This window comes from Schistocerca americana, chromosome 4 (genome assembly GCF_021461395.2).
Source record: "Schistocerca americana isolate TAMUIC-IGC-003095 chromosome 4, iqSchAmer2.1, whole genome shotgun sequence".
Lineage (NCBI taxonomy): Eukaryota > Metazoa > Arthropoda > Insecta > Orthoptera > Acrididae > Schistocerca > Schistocerca americana.
Genome location: NC_060122.1, coordinates 346,036,298 through 346,057,328, shown reverse-complemented (window position 1 = coordinate 346,057,328; position 21,031 = coordinate 346,036,298). Strand labels below are relative to the sequence as shown.

Here is a 21,031-nt window from a genome sequence, read left to right as displayed (position 1 = left end):
TTTTTTCACATTTATTTCCGTTCACAATGAAGCTGCAGCATTTCCCACACTTATCAAATGTGATTTAGTTCATAAAAGAATAATTATTTCATGATGAAAATTAATTTCAAAAGACCCTTTTGATGCCTATATTGTTAAAATATGGCTAGCAGGTGTTGTGAGATATGAAGTTGGAAACCAGAAATATTCGAATGATGTCCTGCTATTTTCTCATGCACACACACACACACACACACACACACACACACACACACGTTATCAAGGTTCTTGTTAGTATTTACATAAATCAAAAAACAACACAACAACAAAATTTAATCTATAGCTTAGGTAGGAAAGATTTTTGTATTCCAAATAGTAAACATCAACAATCATCTACCTTTTACATTTACAATAATTAAGTTTATGTCTTAGAAAATAAATTCCATACAGTGTGGGCTCCACTACAGACAAGATTGTTTACCATAACATACTGACTCAGGCTACACAATTAACCTTGAATTACAGGAGTATCAACACAGAAAGTCCTTTCAGTTTTATGTACTAAAAGCTTCCATTTAATGTGGATGGTTTGGCATACTGGCTAAACCAAAAATTAAAGTCGAGCCGTAGTCGTAATTGGGCTAAATGAGCACCACAAGGATGAGACCTCAATGTGGAGAACAGCTGCAACAGAACTGACATCGAGTGATGAAATTCCTGTTGCATCTTTGAGATATTGGTTTCATCAAAGGGGTTGTTCTGCTGCTCAGCACAAAATGACTTACTAAGATCAAGAAGTGTAGAAATAGTCTTGTGAACAGGATTGTCTTCAAAGCCCCTGGTCCGGTAGCTAACACTTTGAGTATTATCATCCACCTGAAACAGGATGACACAGTAGTATAAAAAAATTTCAGTTTTAATATTGTCAGTATATGATAGCCAAAATGATCTCATTTTATAAACACCAGAGGTTGCGCTGTTATTTGGTAACTTAGAATTAAAATAAAAGGAACAATTTACTCTGAAGGAACTGTCATAGCATAATATAAACAGTATAAAGGACTGGAGATATGTAACCAAAATGCTGTCGAAAAGTCTCTCAGCTGGTGATGTGGAGGTTGGACATCTTTTGGGCTCATAAAACCAGATAAAATTTCTGTCACTGGTAGTAGCACACAACTGACAATGTCTGTGTTATCTTAGGAATTTTCCCTTGTGTGAGACTGCTTGTACAAGATTGTGTGTCAATTTAAAGTTCTAGATTTGCATATTTTACTGTACGCATCACTACTTCTGTGTAATCTTTCACTAATTGCATCAACACCCATTTCTGTTCCAATATATTGTGAAATTTTGAACATCTGCGAGTGCTGCAATAAAATAGTACTGTTATCATCAATTGTACGCTTGAACCCAATTGTGTTCTTAAAATTTTTGAGGACTGTAGACCTATCCTCATTCAAAACAATCTTTCTTTAATTTCATTCCACAATTACTTGAGAAATAGGTTAGCTTCAGAATTTTCAGATGCTTACAAAGCTATATTTTCATAAGTATTTTAATTTGTAGCAAATCAGCATTTGTCATTCCCAGTTCAGCCAAAGTATACATTAGCCCTGAATTTCATTGTATATCAACACAAATAAATGAGCATTTTTGAGAATTTTTGGAAGCTACCAATGCCCTTTGCATAATCTACGAACAATTTGTAACAAATCGGCATTTGTGATTTAGTTACTGTGACAGATTTTCTATCATATTGTGTTACATCTAGCTTTTCCTTAGAGAGGAATAGCTCTATATATTAACTGCATTATCATAAATCAACTCTTTTTTGAGTTTTCTAACAATTATAATTAAAATCAAAACGTTTTAGGAAACTAGTAATTTTTACCATAGCTTTTTGTGTTGTCTTAATAGAAATCTCATTCTGTGTATCTGCTTCAATTCTTATAGGGAATTAGCAACTTTTTAGCTCAGCACATTACAAGACAACCAGCATATTTACTTTAAAGTTATTTGTTCACTGTCTTGTAATACATAGCACCAGCCAAAACACAGGCCCATTGTAAATGCTGTTCTCAAGCATGGGACGAGCTGGTTGACATTCATAAGCAGCTGGAAATTGCCCTGACTACTGTGAAACAATTGTCAGCTGCTGTGAATCGATGTCTTGGAAAAGCTCCTGAGAGTCGTATTTCTGTGATACCTGCACCAAAGGTACCTCAAGTACTATACTCTCCTATGGATACTGTCTCCTCTGCAGGATCTATCATTACCTGTCCACTATACTGCAAGTGGTGTGTCACAGGTAGATCTAGGCATCCTGTACAAGGAGGACAAAGGATGCTGTATCTATGCCCCTTGCCAACAAATCTGAGCTGCTGTCTTTCACTGAAATTGAGCTACTATTACTCACTTCACTTTTTTGGGTAAACCTATTTTGTCCAGTGTCAGGAGGAGGCAAACACAAAAGGGGTCTATTATTCATCGGCAGTTCAAACATATGGCGAATGATGGTACCACTTAGGCAACAAGGGACAGGAAAGAACACCAGGTGCACTCAGTGTGTATGTCTGGGGGCCTCATTCAACAAGTTGAAGAGGGTATTCTGGCAGCTACTGAGGGAACAGGTGCAACCAACTGCAGACTGTGGTGCACATTGGAACAAATGATGCTTGTTGTCTGGACTCCGAGGTAATTCTTAGACCATTCCAGCGACTGGCAGAGAATGTTGGGAAGATCAGCCTTGCACGTGGAACTTCAACAAAGCTCACAATTTGCAGCATTGTCCCCAGAATTGATTGTGACCCTTTTGTTCTGAGGTGAGTGGGAGGACTGAACCAGATACTTTGAAGGTTCTGTGACAAGCTAAGCTGCGACTCCCTGGAATTGGTGCCATGGGGTTGAGAACTGTAGGTTCACCCCTAAATATATCAGGTGTGCAGTACACATCAGAGGCTGCTGCTAAGGTATCTGTGTATCTGCTTCAATTCTTATAGGGAATTAGCAACTTTTTAGCTCAGCACATTACAAGACAACCAGCATATTTACTTTAAAGTTATTTGTTCACTGTCTTGTAATACATAGCACCAGCCAAAACACAGGCCCATTGTAAATGCTGTTCTCAAGCATGGGACGAGCTGGTTGACATTCATAAGCAGCTGGAAATTGCCCTGACTACTGTGAAACAATTGTCAGCTGCTGTGAATCGATGTCTTGGAAAAGCTCCTGAGAGTCGTATTTCTGTGATACCTGCACCAAAGGTACCTCAAGTACTATACTCTCCTATGGATACTGTCTCCTCTGCAGGATCTATCATTACCTGTCCACTATACTGCAAGTGGTGTGTCACAGGTAGATCTAGGCATCCTGTACAAGGAGGACAAAGGATGCTGTATCTATGCCCCTTGCCAACAAATCTGAGCTGCTGTCTTTCACTGAAATTGAGCTACTATTACTCACTTCACTTTTTTGGGTAAACCTATTTTGTCCAGTGTCAGGAGGAGGCAAACACAAAAGGGGTCTATTATTCATCGGCAGTTCAAACATATGGCGAATGATGGTACCACTTAGGCAACAAGGGACAGGAAAGAACACCAGGTGCACTCAGTGTGTATGTCTGGGGGCCTCATTCAACAAGTTGAAGAGGGTATTCTGGCAGCTACTGAGGGAACAGGTGCAACCAACTGCAGACTGTGGTGCACATTGGAACAAATGATGCTTGTTGTCTGGACTCCGAGGTAATTCTTAGACCATTCCAGCGACTGGCAGAGAATGTTGGGAAGATCAGCCTTGCACGTGGAACTTCAACAAAGCTCACAATTTGCAGCATTGTCCCCAGAATTGATTGTGACCCTTTTGTTCTGAGGTGAGTGGGAGGACTGAACCAGATACTTTGAAGGTTCTGTGACAAGCTAAGCTGCGACTCCCTGGAATTGGTGCCATGGGGTTGAGAACTGTAGGTTCACCCCTAAATATATCAGGTGTGCAGTACACATCAGAGGCTGCTGCTAAGGTATCTGTGTATCTGCTTCAATTCTTATAGGGAATTAGCAACTTTTTAGCTCAGCACATTACAAGACAACCAGCATATTTACTTTAAAGTTATTTGTTCACTGTCTTGTAATACATAGCACCAGCCAAAACACAGGCCCATTGTAAATGCTGTTCTCAAGCATGGGACGAGCTGGTTGACATTCATAAGCAGCTGGAAATTGCCCTGACTACTGTGAAACAATTGTCAGCTGCTGTGAATCGATGTCTTGGAAAAGCTCCTGAGAGTCGTATTTCTGTGATACCTGCACCAAAGGTACCTCAAGTACTATACTCTCCTATGGATACTGTCTCCTCTGCAGGATCTATCATTACCTGTCCACTATACTGCAAGTGGTGTGTCACAGGTAGATCTAGGCATCCTGTACAAGGAGGACAAAGGATGCTGTATCTATGCCCCTTGCCAACAAATCTGAGCTGCTGTCTTTCACTGAAATTGAGCTACTATTACTCACTTCACTTTTTTGGGTAAACCTATTTTGTCCAGTGTCAGGAGGAGGCAAACACAAAAGGGGTCTATTATTCATCGGCAGTTCAAACATATGGCGAATGATGGTACCACTTAGGCAACAAGGGACAGGAAAGAACACCAGGTGCACTCAGTGTGTATGTCTGGGGGCCTCATTCAACAAGTTGAAGAGGGTATTCTGGCAGCTACTGAGGGAACAGGTGCAACCAACTGCAGACTGTGGTGCACATTGGAACAAATGATGCTTGTTGTCTGGACTCCGAGGTAATTCTTAGACCATTCCAGCGACTGGCAGAGAATGTTGGGAAGATCAGCCTTGCACGTGGAACTTCAACAAAGCTCACAATTTGCAGCATTGTCCCCAGAATTGATTGTGACCCTTTTGTTCTGAGGTGAGTGGGAGGACTGAACCAGATACTTTGAAGGTTCTGTGACAAGCTAAGCTGCGACTCCCTGGAATTGGTGCCATGGGGTTGAGAACTGTAGGTTCACCCCTAAATATATCAGGTGTGCAGTACACATCAGAGGCTGCTGCTAAGGTATCTGTGTATCTGCTTCAATTCTTATAGGGAATTAGCAACTTTTTAGCTCAGCACATTACAAGACAACCAGCATATTTAATTTAAAGTTATTTGTTCACTGCCTTGTAATACATAGCACCAGCCAAAACGCAGGCCCACTGTGAATGCTGTTCTCAAGCATGGGACGAGCTGGTTGACATTCATAAGCAGCTGGAAATTGGGGTAAACATACAGTTTTTTTACATTAGGCGACTCTCCATCCAATACAGATAATGATAGCTGTAGGAAACCCAGAAGTATAGGTGTAAGATTGAAAGAAATTACTCCCACAGGTGAGAGTATGAAAATTCTAATGGTAAACTGCTGAAGCATTCACAACAAACTGCCAGGGTTTGAAGTGCTCCTGGAAAGCAGTGCAGCTCACTTATTACAAGGTACAAAAAGCTGGTTGAAACTCGAAAGTGATAGCGAGATTTTTGGGGAAAATGTAAGTGTATATCTAAAGTACACACACATGGGAAATGGAGGTGCTGTATTTGTCACAGCAGATAAGGAACTCAAATCCACTGAGATACAAATTGAAGTTGTATGCGAGACTGTTTGGGCAAAACTCAGTATCAGGGATGGGGATAAAATGATAACCGGATCCTTCTATTGCCCACCAGATTCACCTCGTGGTGTAACTAAAAACTTGAGAGAAAACCTCAGTTCACTTGTACGTAAGTTTCCCAACCATACTGTAATCATCGGCAGAGACTTTAATTATCCAACAATGAAATGGGAAAATTACAGCTTTGTTGGTGATGGGCATGATAAGACATCCTGTGAGAAATTACTAAATGCCTTCTCTGATAACTACCTAGAACAGATACTTAAGAAGTCAACTCATGATGGAAATATATTGGATCTGATAGCAACAAATTGACCCGACATCTTTGAGGATGTCCACATCGAAACTGGTATCACTGACAATGATGCAGTTGTTGCAACAATGTTTACCAAAGTAGAAAGAACAACTAAAACAAGCAGAAAGATACATTTGTTCAGTAAACAAGATAAAAAATTAGTAGTGTCATATCTCAATGATGAACCTGAAACTTTTAGCACAGGTCAGGAGCATGTAGAGGAACTCTGGCTCAAGTTTAAAAGATTAGCTGACCCAGTGGAACCGATCATAATGGGAGGGAACCTCCATGGTATACAGTCACTGTAAAGAAAGTTCTAAAGGAACAGATTACTGTATAATAAATGTAAAACAAAGTGTAGAGCTATAGATAGAAAGATGCTGACTGAAACCCGTTTGGCTGTCAAGAGAGTGATGCGTGATGCCTTCAATCACTACTGTAGCAGAATAATGTCAGATGATATATCATAAAATCCAAAGACATTCTGGTTGTATGTAAAGGCTTTTACTGGCAGCAAAGTTAGGGTAAAGTCTCTAGTGAATGAGACAATAATTGAAATTGAGGGTAGCAAAGTAAAGCTGAAATGCTTAACTCCATTTTCAAATCTTCCTTTACAAAGGAAAATGCAGGAGAACTGCCCCAATTTAATCCTCATACCTCTGAAAAGATAAATGAAGTATTAGTGTCAGTGGTGTTGAGAAACAGCTGTCAGATTCCATACTGAATCTGTGGCTGTTAGTCCCTCTTCTAACTATAATCTATCGTAGATCCCTTGAACAAACAAGCATGCTCGTTCTTGGAAAAGGGCAAAGGTCACATGCATCTACAATAAGGATAGCAGAGGTGATCCAAAAAACACTGATTTGTTGTAGAGTCTTAGAACATATTATGAGCTCAAACATAATTAGGTATCGTGAACAGAATGACCTCCTCAATGGCAACCAGAATGGATTTCGAAAACATCAATCATGCGAAACCCAACTCACGCTTTTCTCACATAACATACTGAAAGTTTTGGATCAAGGCAACCAGGTAGAGGCACTGTTTCTTGATTTGACTCGGTACCATACCTACACTTACTGTCAAAAGTATGATCATATGGGGTATAAAGTGAAATTTGTGGCTGGGCTGAGGACTTTTTGGTAGACAGGACACAGCATGTTATCTTGGATGGAGAGTCACTGTCAGATGTAGAAGTAACTTTGGGTGTGCTCCAGGAAAGTGTGTTGGGATCCCTGCTGCTCATGTGGTATATTCATTACCTTGCAGACAACATTAATAGTAAAATCAGGCTTTTTGTAGATGATGTATTTATTTATAATGAAGTACTATCTGAGAGAAGCTGCAAAAATATTCATTCAGATCTTGATAAGATTTCAGCATGATGCAGGGATTGGTAACTTGCTCTAAATGTTCACAAATGTAAAGTTTTGTACTTCACAAAACAAAACAAAAACATGGTATCCTATGGCTACAATATCAATGATCAAACAATGTAAAATCCAGGATGGAATGTAACGATATTATGAAAAGGAAAGTTGCCACTCACCATATAGTGGAGATGCTGAGTTGCAGATAAGGCACACAAAAAAGACTGATACAAATAAAGCTTTCAGCCATTAAGACCTTCGTCAACATTAGATGTAGGCACGCGCACAAACTGAAACCACACTGCATGCCTGAGGCATGGCCACAAGCTTTATTTGTGACAGTCTTTTTGTTATGCCTATCTGCGACTCAGCATTTCCGCTATATGGCAAGTGGCAACTTTCCTTTTCATAATATTGTTATAATATCAATGAATCACTGCTGGAATTGGCCAACGCATACAAATAGGTGGGTGTAACACTTCGTAGGGATATGAAATGAAATGACCACACGGATTCAGTTGTGGGAAAAGCAGGTGGCAGACTTTTGTTTATTGGTACTGGGGAAATGCAATCAATCTACAAAGGATACTGCTTACAAGTCACTCGTGCAACCAGTTGTAGAATATTCCTCAAGTGTATGGGACCCGTTCCAGATAGGACTGACAGAGGGTACTGAATGTAAATGGAGAAGGACAACACGAATGGTCACAGGTTTGTTTAATCCATGCGGGAGTGTCACAGAGATACTGAAGGAGCTGAACTTAAAGACTCTTGAAGATAGACGTAAACTATCCTGAGAAAGTCTATTAACAAAGTTTCAAGAACCAGATTATTCTAAGGGATCATGAGGATAAGATTAGAATAATTACTGTGTGCACAGAGTCATTTGAACAATCATTCCTCCCACACTCTATATGTGAATAGAACAGGACGAAACCCTAATAACTGGTACAATGTACCCTCCGCCATGCACCTCATGATGGTTTGGAGAGTACATATGTAGACACAGAAGAATTTGTCCTTCACCATGGAATCTTTACCACTTCTGTTTCTTTGAAATTATGCAAATGTGCAGTTTACAACGAGACTATATCACATGCAATATGACACATTGCAATAAAAGTCATACGACATGATGCTTACCAGCATGAAATCATGTTCCCATTGGGATGATAGGAAATGTGATATGATAATGCGATGTGACTCACCATATGACAAGCAATAAGACAGCATGAACACATTTCTGTTTTAGTTTTTCAGTTTTAATCATGAGCTCTTTTGAAGAGGATGTTATTGTGTCTTATTATTATTTGAAGCTTAAAAAAACTGAAAAAGGAAAGGAAGTATTGGGTGCACCCATACACTGCTATGAATATCAAACATAGTTCAGCTAAGGTTTCTTTGAGCTCTCCCAACTTGAACATAAATTCCATAAATTGCACAGAATGAATTGAGACATTTTCCACTTTTTGGATAAACTAGTATCAGTCACTCTGGACACACACTAATTTTTGACTTGCTACTTCTCCTGCTGAGAAGCTACTCACTGCAGTAAGGTGGGGTCGATGTTAAAAATGCCACTATGAAAAGTTTTCACAACCAACGGTTGCTTCATCAGGAAAGAGGGAAGGAGAGGGAAAGACGAAAGGATGTGGGTTTTAAGTCATTCCAATCCCGGGAGCGGAAAGACTTACCTTAGGGGGAAAAAAGGACAGGTATACACTCGCACACACACACATATCCATTCGCACATACACAGACACAAGCAGACATTTTCCACATCCTTTCGTCTTTCCCTCTCCTTCCCTCTTTCCTGATGAAGCAACCGTTGGTTGCGAAAGCTTGAATTTTGTGTGTATGTTTTGTGTTTGTTTGTGTGTCTATCGACTTGCCAGCGCTTTTGTTTCGTAAGTCACATCATCTTTGCTTTTAGATATATTTTTCCCACGTGGAATGTTTCCCTCTATTATATCCACTATGAAAAGTTTATTTTTACAACAAGTATGGTACTTTATTCAATGTGGTACATGTCTCAAAAATGGATACAAATTGATAATACTATGTTAGTATTTCTATAACTTTTCAGTTTTGCAAAGCAGCCTGTGATTCAACTTTAGGAGTATCAGAAGACACATTGCTGGATATGAAAAAGTCAAATCAGTTACATTGATTTCACAAAGGCAGGTCTCCTGGTTGTCAAGAGAAATCCAGCATGTATGTTTTAAGCGAAATACAATGAAATTACTTCACTTTAATCTAAAAAGAGATTAAAAGGTGCAAACATGTACTGAGATAATAAAATTCTTACTCTTTCTAGAAAAAGAAGAGTGCCCTTCTTCAGGTGCTTGACAGACTTCAAGCATATGTGCTAGACATCGTAATCCTTTAAGGAGGTAAAATGGCCACAAAATTTTGAAAGATCCCTCACCTTTTCTCTTACTATGGAAAAAAAATTGCAAAACATTCTGTATGCTTTTATTAATTGAAATTCTTACATAGATAAGGGATACTGCCTTAAGGAAACACAGTCACTGTCTTGTAATTTGTTTTTTATTGTTACCTATTTCAGCCTTAGGTTGCACAAATGGTACCATTACTGGTTTCAACTTATAACCTAATAATCATCAGTTGCTTTCAATGCATCACACAGTAACTTGATAACTGAACAGGCCTAATCTATTGAATGAACAGGTACAGAGTGTGTGCACACATGTGTTCACGTGTACACAAGCTGTTTAGGCTCTACCACTGGCCACAATGGGGATACAGTAAACTGAATGCACCACATCATCCTAATATGCTCAAAGATTACATGCTAATGACAATACACACTGGTCTTTCCTAAGACTTACAGCAACAGGTTATAAGGTTAAGTCGGTCAAGTCACACTTACATAATACTGAAACAAATGGTTCTTCTACAAATGATGAATACAGCTACCACTACAGTATAACATTCCATTGTATTACCGTACTTTACTAATAATAACCTAACCTTAATACTTTCAAATTTGTTACCTTCTATGAAAGCTTTTTCATTTTAAGAACATTCATTGATTAATATGATTTTTTAATATGATAGATCATAGGGCAAGTACATACTTCTCCAAGTATTTTAATTGCTACTGGACAAGCATTGGTTTATGAAACTGGCCAACATATAGCACAATTTATTTGGTACTACAGATCTATTATCTAACTGATGAAGTGTATTTGCTAAAATAGGATGAGTTTATTATTACTGGACAGTCAATATTGACCTATATCCCTATTTTACACTTGACTGCTTAATAACTGAACTGTTTTCTGAAACCAGTAAAGAAATAAATAAGTCTGTATGAATGTGGCTGTGGTGTAACATTTTAACCTAGTGTTCTGAATATAACAGAGGCAGTCAAGAAACAATGGAAAAATGATGAAGCAACAAAACAACAATAAAAAATAAATATTACCATCATTGATATTATTTTGATATAGCTTTGCAAAATCAAATACAAAAAGGAGAGGTAAGGTGCAATTCCTAAAAATGCTGTAATCATTATGAGTTTTATCGTCTATCGCAAGTGATTTAATATTAAAATTAATAATCATTATTACTTACTGGGCTCATCAAAAGAAATGTCTGACTCAAAATATTTGCCTGAAAAATTGTATGTGCTTTCTGAATCTGTTCAAAATCCTTAGTTGAGCTTATAGCTGTCTGAAGGATTGTATACTGACTTTCAAGTACATCCACTTGGAGATAATATTGCAGGTTATCTACTACAAACATCAGATTGTTGCGTAGCTGCCACAGAGCTGTCTTGGATTTATAATTCCTGTAATAAAAAAGAAATTATGTATTTGTACACCAATCAAAAAGCTCACTGAATCAATGTGCAAGTAAAAAAAGTGTATTACATGTTCTCGAAATCAACAAATATGCCACTTTTAAATTAAAGTAAGAGACTCACGGAAAAACAGTCAGTTATACTGCAAACCAAAAAACTGTAAATCTACAGGTACAAGTACCATCAGTGAAAGCAGATAAGGCCAAATTGTACTTCATTAATGGAAACATCACTACAAATTTTATCTTCTCAAAACCCTTTCCTTTACGTACAGTCAGCTATAGAACATCTGGTTTCTAAAGCAAGCATTTGTGTTAGGCTTTTGTGTGGGTTTATCACAAAATAACAACTCAAGTGGATATAACTATGTCATCATTTAAGGAAACACAAAAAGAAAATCAAGAAATAAAGTTCTTGTCCCATACCTCTGAAACGGCCAGGAGACACACAAAACCTGACGTACACCACACCATGAGACAGAAAACATGCAAGAACTCCTCTGTCACCAAATAAAACGTAGGATTATAATACGGAACAGTAATATGAGTAGTTCAAAAGCAACAGACACTTGTAGCTCCTCTTGAAAACCAAAATAAAAAAAAGCTGGCTAGAAGTAATGTACATCTGTGGTGTTGTATCACACTTATTGAAATATTCTGGTCTATTACAATGCGACCGGAGAATTTCTTGTTGAAACGCAATACTTCGTCCCCTTCTGCAGATGACATCTTCAAGGGGGTTGTTGCTTTTTCAGAGGTTCAAAGCACACTCTCACCTGCTACCAACTGAAGTAAAATTCCATTTCCACATACTCTTATACAGAGGTGTGACATGTTTTGAATATTTGTACAGAACTGACCACTGTCACTTGCTGGCAGCTGCAGGTGGAAGGTGAAATGTAACCACTGTTTGTGACCACTAATTCGATACTCAATGTTTCTTGATGTTTGACATTGAGATGCGTATCTCTTCACTGCAGTTTATCTCTGCCTGAAAGCAAGCTTGGACTGTTCACAATGTCAGGATTGACTCATCAAGTTAATAAAATCAAAATGATATGGTCAAAATGGAAATATACTTAATAACTTGCTTATTTACACCAAACTGTCTCAAAACTAATTCTGATCAGCCACTGCTACTGTTGCTTACACAGCTTTTAACAATCAAACTGTGAATACATTTATTATCTTAAACAGCATTTCAAAGTTTACAATTACAATTTGATTAGTTTTTTAAAACAGGTTACAAAATTTGGACTTAAATTGTGCTGTAATCTTTCCAGAGTAATAAACATGCCAAAATGTTACTGATATCACCACAAAATTATGTGAAATAGCTTTCTACAATAATGTTTGATTTAGAAATCTCAACTTTTTAAATAAAGGTTTACTTTTGATAGTAACATGAATACTCCACTTTTACATTTAGCTGAAAAAGAATTACAGTCAGGTTACTGCATACGAATTTCGTAAGTGTAGTTTGTAACACGTGATTACATTTCTTGCACATATTTTCATATAGTGGTTACATTTCACCACATTTTTATTATATTTCGCCATAATAACATTTCAGATATTACTAATGTACTGTACAGTGGGAGCCGTTACTGAATGGATGTAATATTATAAAAATTTAATTTTTTACATTTCAATTGATGATCGCCGGTGCCTTCTGCCTGGCGGCTAGTTTCAGCTTGTAAGTCACGTTGCATTATACTGACGTAACCACTTCGTAGTTCACATGTTGAACCATCAGCAGCTAAACTCATGTGTTGCTGACGAGGTAACGTGACTGAGTCACGCATCCACAATTTGGCTGTTCAATAGGGAGGTTTGGAGGTGGTCACGTGGGGGTGGAGCCGCGGTCACCCACCAGGAGTGGACACGCCATCCGTTCTCTTCTGCTGGCAGCTTGCGACCCACTTAGACGCCCTCCTCTCCTGCTCTAGGCTTGCCCTCAACCACTTTTTACTGAAATAAACCATCATGTCTATCATAAAATGTTTAACTTCATCACCTCAACAGGTCCCTACTGCTTTCCCTTCCTTGCCAATCCTGTCAGAAGTGGAATCGCTCACCTTTAGGCCCATCTTATCGACCTAGTTGAAATTCAACATGCTGTACCCAATGAAGCTGCATGTAGTACTTCGCACTTGACACGCCAGATGCAATGTGCAATAACAAGAGCATGCATCCGTGGTTCAGCACACAGCCTTCCGCCATTTCGGCATTCTCTCCTAACAGCTGCCGCAGTGAACGACAGGCTGCTTGCATGGCCAGGCACCTCGCCGCACCACACAGCCAGCCACCGCCACTGCCGTTCCCATGCAGTCCGGTGGTATACCACACTGCAGGTAGCCATCTTCCACACCGCTCTGATGCAGCATGGTGGAATGTTCCGGCTGCGTGCCGCCATCCAGAAAACGAGGATGTTCCAGCCCCATGCCACCATCCAGAAAAAGGGCATGTTCCAGCCGACTAGCTGAAGCATGTCGCACAGCCATTGACACTGCCGACATCATCTTCGCTGTTGTTTCGTGCCGCCGTTGTCTAACGGGATGCAGCCATCAATGACCCACTACCACCGCAACAACAGCTTCTGTAAATTCATCAATCAATTTTTCTTTGCCACCACCTCCTTGCTACCAGCTACGCCGTCATCTTGTCGAGTGTAGGCCCTTTTTCTGTGCTCTAATTCTAAAGTTTTCAGCGAGCACTAGGTATTCTAATATTGTAGCCATGCCTCAAACCCTTAGTACCACCTCTGGCGAAGGGAACTCCCCACCTATGGAAAAACCAGACCCAGTAGCTGCCCTTCAAGTAAAAGTCGATAAGTTAATGTTGAGAAAGGTAGAATTGATGGAAGAATGCCAAAAATTGGCTCAAACCCAGTCTGCCAATGTAAGTGTGTCAGAAACGCACCCTGCTGTGCTGCAAATGACGGGTGCAAGCACCTTAAGTAGCACGGTACCCCAGCCATCCATTGTAACTTTGGCTAACAGTTTCCCTCAAGTCAATTTCATTCCAACATTTTCTTGGAAACCTAATGAACAAATAAATTCCTTTCTACAAACTATCTGAGATGTAGGCTGCACTTGCGCTTGGCCCCAAACTATTTCTTATTAAATGTCCTCCACCTTAAATTGTCAGGTGACACCCGTACATATATCAAATCAGTTCACACTCTTAGAGACACCACCTCTTTCGCCACGTTCAAGGCTGGGTTGAAAGAGAGGTATTCAGACAGGCGTGACACCAGCTATTACAGGGACAAGTTGTCCACCTTCCGCCAGAAGCAAGGAGAGGATGTAGAGACATTTGCTAGCCGAATCCGCGCTGTGGATTGCTGCACTTACGCGCTGGATTTGGATTCTGCCCGTAACGAGATGTTAATTGAGCAGGTGTAAGCCTGCTCGATTGACGTATTTATACATGGACTCAACCCGTATGTTTGAGGAGAGGTAAAAATAGCATCACTCACCTCGTTGCATGATGTCACACGACTCACGATGATGCAAGAGGAAGTAGGGCATTTTATTGCCAGTTCAGTGCATACGAAGGAACAACCGTGTCCAATTTTTAAATACGAGGAGGGATGCTAATGCTGCCGAAAGGCAGGCCATGTTGCTGAAGGTGGGCCATGTTGTTGCACAGTGCCACACACCTTACTGTTCTCGGTGTAGAACCATAGGGCATATGAGTAGAAACTGCCCGCAGAACCTGGGAAACGGGGCAGCTAGCGCAATCAGCAGAAGGAACAAGTCACCAACAATTCACCAAGACCCCAAAATCAGGCAGGAAATTTTCGGGGGGCAAGTCATTGTGCCCGACCTCGCCCCCTGTAAAATTCACATACCAAGTCTGCCACGGTGTCGTAAATGAGGTGGCGAATATCCTCCTCAACAGCAAAGTTCTAGGAAGAAATGTAAGTGTGCTTATCGACACTGGAGAGCGAACCAGCATACTGTTCATAGGACATGGGGATAGACGAGTGTTAAAACCACCTCGTTACCACATTAATGGTCTGAGCAAAAAAATAATCATGCCCGCTGGGTACTGCCAAGTTAAATTGAAAATTGGAGCCAGCCACTACACTTTTGGCATGGATGTAATCCAAAAATGAAGCCAGGGTGTAGGTAACCACTCCTGATACTTACCCTCTCCTAATTATCGATGAAACAGATAGTGTTGAGGATCAGTGGACAAAGTTCAAAACCATCGTACAATATTCGTTAGATGAGTATTTGCCAAGCAAGATCGTAAGAGATGGAAAAGAGCCACTGTGGTACAACAACCGAGTTATAAAACTGCTGCGGAAGCAAAGGGAACTTCACAGCAAACATAAACATAGCCAAAGCCTTGCAGACAAACAAAAATTACGCGAAGCGAAATGTACTGTGAGGAGGGCTATGCGAGAGGCGTTCAATGAATTTGAAAGTAATGTTCTATGTACTGACTTGGCAGAAAATCCTAAGAAATTTTGGTCTTATGTCAAAGCGGTAGGTGGATCAAAACAAAATGTCCAGACACTCTGTGACCAAAATGGTACTGAAACAGAGGATGACAGACTAAAGGCCGAAATACTAAATGTCTTTTTCCAAAGCTGTTTCACAGAGGAAGACTGCACTTTAGTTCCCTCTCTAGATTGTCGCACAGATGACAAAATGGTAGATATCGAAATAGACGGCAGAGGGATAGAGAAACAATTAAAATCACTCAAAAGAGGAAAGGCCGCTGGACCTGATGGGATACCAGTTCGATTTTACACAGAGTACGCGAAGGAACTTGCCCCCCTTCTTGCAGCGGTGTACCGTAGGTCTCTAGAAGAGCGTAGCGTTCCAAAGGATTGGAAAAGGGCACACACAAGTCATACCTGTTTTCAAGAAGGGACGTCGAACAGATGTGCAGAACTATAGACCTATAACTCTAATGTCAATCAGTTGTAGAATTTTAGAACACCTATTATGTTCGAGTATAATGACTTTTCTGGAGACTAGAAATCTACTCTGTAGGAACCAGCATGGGTTTCGAAAAAGACAATCGTGTGAAACCTGGCTCATGCTTTCATCCATAAGACTCAGAGGGCCATAGACATGGGTTCCCAGGTAGATGCGGTGTTTCTTGACTTCCGCAAGGCCTTTGATACAATTCCCCACAGTCGTTTAATAAACAAAGTAAGAGCATATGGACTATCAGACCAATTGTGTGATTCGATTGAAGATTTCATAGATAACAGAACACAGCATGTCATTCTCAATGGAGAGAAGTCTTCCGAAGTAAGAGTGATTTCAGGTGTGCCGCAGGGGAGTGTCGTAGGACCATTGCTATTCAAAATATACATAAATGACCTAGTGGATGACATCGGAAGTTCACCGAGGCTTTTTGCGGATGATGCTGTGGTATATCGAGAAGTTGTAACAATGGAAAATTGTACTGAAATGCAGGAGGATCTGCAGCGAATTGATGCATGGTGCAGGGAATGGCAATTGAATCTCAATTTGGCCAGGTGTAATGTGCTGCGAATACATAGAAAGAAAGATCCCTTATGATATAGCTACAATATAGCTGCTCAGCAACTGGAAGCAGTTAATTCCATAAATTATCTGGGAGTACGCATTAGGAGTGATTTAAAATGGAATGATCATATAAAGCTGATCGTCGGTAAAGCAGATGCCAGACTGTGATTCATTGGAAGAGTCCTAAAGAAATGCAATCTGAAAACAAAGGAAGTAGGTTACAGTACACTTGTTCGCCCACTGCTTGAATACTGTTCAGCAGTGTGGGATCTGTACCAGATAGGGTTGATAGAACAGATAGAGAAGATCCAACGGAGAGCAGCGCGCTTCGTTACAGGATCATTTAGTAATCGCGAAAGCGTTACGGAGATGATAGATAAACTCCAGTGGAAGACTCTGCAGGAGAGACGCTCAGTAGCTCAGTATGGGCTTTTGTTGAAGTTTCGAGAACATACCTTCACCGAGGAGTCAAGCAGTATATTGCTCCCTCCTACGTATATCTCGCGAAGAGACTATGAGGATAAAATCAGAGAGATTAGGGCCTAGACAGAGGCATACCGACAATCTTTCTTTCCACCAACAATACGAGACTGGAATAGAAGGGAGAATCGATAGAGGTACTCAAGGTACCCTCCGCCACACACCGTCAGGTGGCTTGCAGAGTATGGATGTAGATGTAGAAACACTGGACAGGCTAGGAAATTGCAAATACTTCATTATCCTTGATATGAGCAGTGGGTACCACCAAATACCTATTGCACCACTGGACAGGCCAAACAGCGTTTGTAGTTCCCTCCGGTTTTTGAGAATGCCATTTGGGCTGCACAATGCACCAGCCACCTTCCAGTGCTTCGCTGACTTACTTTTAAGAGGACTGAAACCTACAACGTGCCTAGTTTATCTAGATGATGACACTGTCTTTTCCAGAACCATAGATGAACATGTTACCAGGTTAAGAAATGTTTTGTCTAGACTAAGACGTGCCAATTTAAGCTTGAAAACAGAAAAATGTTCCTTTGCTGAGAGTCAAGTACAGTATCTAGGGCATATTATTAGTGCTGATGGAATAAAGCCAGATCCTTGCCTAATTGAAGCAGTTAGAACATGCCCTTTCCCTAAAAATGTAAAAGAATAGCAAAGCTTTATGGAACTCAGCAATTATTATAGGCGTTTTGTAAAGGACTATGCTGCAGTAGCCAAACCCCTTACCCACCTGTTGAAAAAAGATGTAACCTATTAATGGACTCCCGAGTGTGAAGCTGCTGTGCAGCATATCACAGATGTTCTGACTAGTACCCCCTTATTGATCTATCACGATTTCGAAAAACCATTTATTCTCCCCTGTGACACGTCCAATTTTGCAGCGGGGGCTACTTTGAGTCAAGTTATTGATGGTGAGGAAAGACCAATTGGTTACGTATCCTGTCAGCTGAAACAGGTGGAAATTAATTGCAGTACTACGGAGAAAGAATCTCTGGCATTAATGTTTGGAGTCGATTATTTTAAATGCTATCTTTATGGGAGAAAGTTTACAGTAGTAACAGATCATGCAGCACTTCAGTGGCTATTAAGTTTAGAAGTCCCTAGCAGCCATCTCACCTGCTTGGCCCTGCTGTTGAGTGAGTATATTTACCAAATGCAACACAAAGCTGGAAAATTGCAGCAGAATGCTGATGTCCTTAGTAGAAAAGTGAGAGTAGCTCAAACAAACGATATGTTAATTGACAAATTGAAAGACTCACAAGAGAAAGAGACAAAATGTTGCCAGTATTGCTCCCATCTGGATTTTGTTACAGAAGATGGAATTCTATACCGCAAGAGCACCTAGGTAAACGTATAGTAATACCTAAAGACCTACAATCCAGAATTATTGCCCAGTGTCACAACAGCATTCAAGCTTGCCATAGTGGACGAAGAGCCACAAATGCCCGCATTGCGACGAGGTATTGGTGTGACAAAAGATGGCAAAAAAAACTGCCTACCATGTGCCTGCCTACCATGTGCCTCCACGAATCAAAATTCGCTTACAGTTTCTTCCTTAGGCATCAAAAACCTTTCTGTTTGTGGCTTTGGACAGAGTCGGGCCACTTCCTGTAAGTACACAAGGAAGTAAATATATTCTGTCCATTATTGATCACTTTTCCCGATACCTTATTTTGGTACCCATTGCTGACATGTCAGCTGAAACAGTAGCACGACCTTTTGTGGATCATCTTGTCTTTCCTTTCGGAAGCCCTGAAGCCATTGTAATAGATCAAGGACACAATTTTATCTGCACCTTATTCGTCAAAGTTTGCAAATTGCTGAGAATTAGAAAATTGAGAACCACCCCTTTTCACCCCCATGAAAATGGCCACATTGAGCTTGTACATCGCACTGTGAAACAAATGCTTTCCTATTACATCAGCTCAGCCCACAGTGACTGGCAAAGATACATTCCATATGTGGCAAATGCGTACAATAGCCGTTTCCACAAAGCCACTGAACATACCCCTTATGAGAGAGTGTTCGGTCGCCCTATGCAATCTCCCTTTGAGATCGATAAATTACCTCCGGGAATCAATCACACAGCCGTTAAGGGGCTAGCCTGCCGCCTTAACGCCATTTGGAAGAAAGTGCAAGGGAACAACTGCAAAGCAACCGATATCTAGAATCAAGGGCTGTGGTGGACCTTTACATATGGGGATCATAAATATAAAATACAAGTGCATATTGTACAAAATAAATAGCATAAATTATAAAAATACATGCTTGGTATAACATATAGGGTATAGCAAGGTCTTTGCAGCGCAGCAAAATGACTGTGAAATGCTTAAACAAACACAGGATCATAAGGGGAGAAAAAAATACAAGTTATTGGGCATCAATTATAAATCAGCTAGGAACTGGCAATGCACAGTGGGTCGGACATTGCTCAACACCTCTAATCATACAAAATGCATGTAATACTGAGCCTTCTGGTATATATCTGGGTGCGGAAGAAGAGATTAGGCACTGTTTACTGGTGGGGTGTACTTGATTTAGTGTTCTGGTGGTGTATCATGTTGTTGTGACAGGACAGATTTACCTGTAATTTTTTTTTCTTCTAGGCTGTGGCCAAGGCTCGAAGCCTGGTTCTCTTTGGTCATGTGCTCTCTCCTAATACCTGTAAAGCTGTCGGGACTATAAAGGGGACAATTCGATAGTTGATTTTCATAAGTCTTATGTTCGAGGTGCGGGGTATAGTGAATAGGTATGTAATATTTAATTTGCGGTATTAATTCTTAAATTTGTCTGTTTGGGGGTTCACTTATTGGTGGAGATGGGGTCCTCTTATTGGTGGAGATGTGTGTATAGTAAGAATTTTTAGGATGCCACCAAAACTGAGTGGTAAAACAATTTATCAAACTCAGTACATGGTGAAGCAGATAGTGTTATAAAACTGGCAAGAGGCACAGGCAGACATGCTGCGACAGAGGTAGCTTTCAGGTTATCACTGAGATAGCGGAGCAGCTGTGCGGGCACATGTAGCACACCACAGCAACAGCTCCAGCGTTTTCTAAGTGAAAAATTTTCATGACTCCTTGGGACGTTTGAATTAACCGTGTATAAAATGCAATTCATGTAAATTAATAATATTAGAGTGGGATTAGTGACTGTTGTGAATAGTACTCTAACTGCTTTCTCGAGCAAATCGATTTATATGGGTTTATTGGGTAAAATTACTATAGCTCATTTGTAAAGAACTTTTTTACTTTTGTGGTGGCAAAAGTGAATAGGCTGTGGTGGGCACGTACTAGTGAAACCATTTAAGGATTTGGAAAGGGAGCAGGTAGTAGGTAGTAGGTTCTTAAGATGCGTCAGACTAGATGGAAGGTGGTATGGTGGTTCTATACTTCAGAGGAGGCTCGGAAATGCAGAGCGCCACCAAGCTAAATGGCGTTGCACGGGAAGACTCCCCATAACGCATAATGGCGTGTTTCATTATTGCGATGCTTTTCCGCTTCGAGTTCTGAGGTTGCTTGCTTCCTAACTCCCTTCAGAGTTATAGTCTGGTCAGTGGGCGTGTTAAGGGTTTAGGTGTGCAAGTAAATTTACTGGCGGGTTTTCAAGCTGTTGAAGTTACCTGGGTATGAGATTGAAGGATGGAAGAAATCACATTTGAAATAGGTATTACATAATAAGATGGTACTTTCTATATTAAATTGCTATACATTGGTTCATAGCGAAGATAGTATGTTTTAATATGTGTAAGGTCTCTTTAACAGCGGCAGTCAGGCACACGAACGGCGTGCGGAGAGAGGGGCAAGGGAGGGGGGGGGGGGGTAATCAGGTGTGGGCTAGTGGGACCGCGTGGGTTGGGATGGGACGGGGAGGTAACAGCAGTGCCAGGTGTTTGAAGTGACTC

The 21,031-nt window shown here is 40.4% G+C and overlaps 1 protein-coding gene across 1 annotated transcript in view; it reads right to left on the bottom strand.

Annotated features, from left to right (window-relative positions):
* Nucleotides 1–323: 323 nt before the first annotated feature.
* LOC124612843 (gamma-tubulin complex component 4) overlaps nucleotides 324–21,031 on the bottom strand; it is a 159,804-nt gene continuing 139,096 nt past the window's right edge. The window contains exons 11-12 of the mRNA XM_047141272.1: nucleotides 10,901–11,117; nucleotides 324–855 (exon numbers count right to left, since the gene is read on the bottom strand). Coding sequence (XP_046997228.1) covers nucleotides 541–855; nucleotides 10,901–11,117 — 532 coding nt within the window. The 3' untranslated portion in view covers nucleotides 324–540. The remainder of the gene's footprint in view (nucleotides 856–10,900; nucleotides 11,118–21,031) is intronic.